At 55.3% G+C, this 2,008-nt stretch overlaps 1 protein-coding gene across 1 annotated transcript; it reads left to right on the top strand.

Annotated features, from left to right (window-relative positions):
- Window positions 1-29: 29 nt before the first annotated feature.
- LOC130588247 (zinc finger protein 239-like) lies at window positions 30-1,282 on the top strand. Its single transcript, XM_057389194.1, is given in 3 exon segments — window positions 30-81; window positions 445-783; window positions 786-1,282. Coding segments are annotated over 3 exon segments (888 nt in total).
- Window positions 1,283-2,008: the final 726 nt, after the last annotated feature.

Below are 2,008 nucleotides of genomic sequence, written 5' to 3'. Positions count from 1 at the left end.
AGGATTTGCCATTCCCAATCATTGGCCAGATGGAGGAGGAGGTTGTGAGGAAGAGGAAGATGCCCCAGGATCCCCAGACAGGTGAGGAGGAAGTCACCGGTCCTTTTCCCCTCTCTTCTCCTCCATCTCCCAGCCCAACCTTGCCCTCAGCTGCAGGACAACCCCGCTGCTGACGCTGTCCCACCGGGAATGGATTGGGGGGATCCCCTTCCCGTTCCTTGTCATGGAGGAGAAGCCCCTTCCTTCCCTCTCTCCCTTCTCCTTTCCTTCCCTTCCTCTCTCCTTATTTATTCCAATCATCATTTTCCGTTGTATTGCTTCTTCCCCTCTTTTTTCTCTTTAATCCATTTTCTTCTATTTCCATCACCCTTTTTCCTTTCTCCCCTACTTCCTCTCCTTATTCCTCTTCCGTGTTCCACCCTCTCTTTGTCTTTCCTCCCCCAGACAATGAGCTGAGGATGGAGACCAAGGAGGACAAATCCCCCCAACAGAACCTCATGGAAGAACCCATTCTGAGCGGCTCCACGGCACAGGAATCCAATGGGAAGGAAAAGCCCTGGAGATCCCACACAAGGAGGGGCTCCAAACCAATCTCAGGGTGCTCTGAGGGGAAAAGACCCACCCTGTGGCAGGAAGGCACCCAGAGCTTCAGCCAGAGCTTGGAGCTGGGGGTCCATGAGCAGCTTCACGCTGGGGAGAAGCCCTACAAGTGCTTGGAGTGTGGGAAGAGCTTCAGCTGGAGAAACAGCTTGATCCGTCACCTGCTGATCCACAGCGGGGTTCGGCCTACGAGTGTGGGGAATGTGGGAAGGGCTTCAGCTGCAGCTCCAGCCTGATCCGCCACCTGAGGTTCCACACCCGGGAGAGGCCCTATCAGTGTTCTGTGTGTGGGAAGAGGTTTTCAATCAGCTCAGATCTCATGAGACACCAGCGCATTCACAGGGAGGAGAGGCCCTTCCTCTGCCCCGACTGCAGGAAGGGCTTTAAGGACAACTCCGCCCTCGTCAGGCACCAGCGCATCCACACTGAAGAAAGGCCCTACAGGTGCTTGGAATGTGGGAAGAGCTTCAGCCGGAGCTCTGTACTGATCTGTCACCAAAGAATCCATACTGGGGAGAGGCCCTATGAATGTTCTGTGTGTGGGAAGACGTTTCAGAGCAGCTCCCATCTCCTTCGGCACCAGCGCATCCACACCGGGGAGAGGCCCTACGAGTGTCCCCAGGGTGGGAAGAGCTTCTTAGACAGCTCTACCTTGGCCCGACACCAACGGAGGCACCGGTAAGGGAAGTCCTGCCAGTGCCCTGAGTGCAGGAAATGCTTCTCATCTGCTGCTGCAATCCTCCATCGCAGGATCCAAGGTGGAAAGAGCCTTGGTGACCCACATTCCCAGTGATCCACGTTGGGAAAACACCTGTCCCTTTCTCTGCCTCTGGGAGTGATGTGGGATGGGATGGAAGAACATGAGGGTCTGGCCATGCCCCTGCCATTATATCTGATCCCACCTCAGGTCATTCCCAGCGGCAGGGAAACGGAGTGTTGCTCTCTCCTGAGGGGAGAAGGATGTTCGTTCAGCACAGGAGAAAACAGAGGAGCCCATTGCTGCTGTCACAGTTTTCCCTGCAAATTGTTTGTTGTTATCCCTTCTGTTATCAATATTGTTGCTGTTCCTGTTGGTTCCTTATCTCGTTGCTGTTCCCAGTAAATTGTTTTTATCCCAGCTCAGTATCTTTGCCTTCTGTGCTTTCCATCAGAGGGGGAGTGGAGCGAGAGGCAGTGCTGTTCCAGCGGGAGCACAAAATTGGGGAAAACCATTCCTAAACCCCAGCCCATGGAAACCAAGCATCCCAGCTGGTGCCAGCCCTGGTTGCCATGGCAACACCCTTGGGAGCGGGTCCCTGGCTGGGGCTGTGGGAACCTCTTCACTCTGGTGCCCAGGGACAGGGCTGAGGGAACGGCTGGAGCTGAGTCGGGGCAGGGTTGGGTTGGATCTCAGGAAAGGTTTTTCCCC

The sequence above is a fragment of the Malurus melanocephalus genome, unplaced genomic scaffold (assembly GCF_030028575.1).
Source record: "Malurus melanocephalus ecotype Western Australia unplaced genomic scaffold, MMel_1.1 scaffold_3910, whole genome shotgun sequence".
Lineage (NCBI taxonomy): Eukaryota > Metazoa > Chordata > Aves > Passeriformes > Maluridae > Malurus > Malurus melanocephalus.
This window is presented reverse-complemented; position numbering and strand designations above follow the sequence as displayed.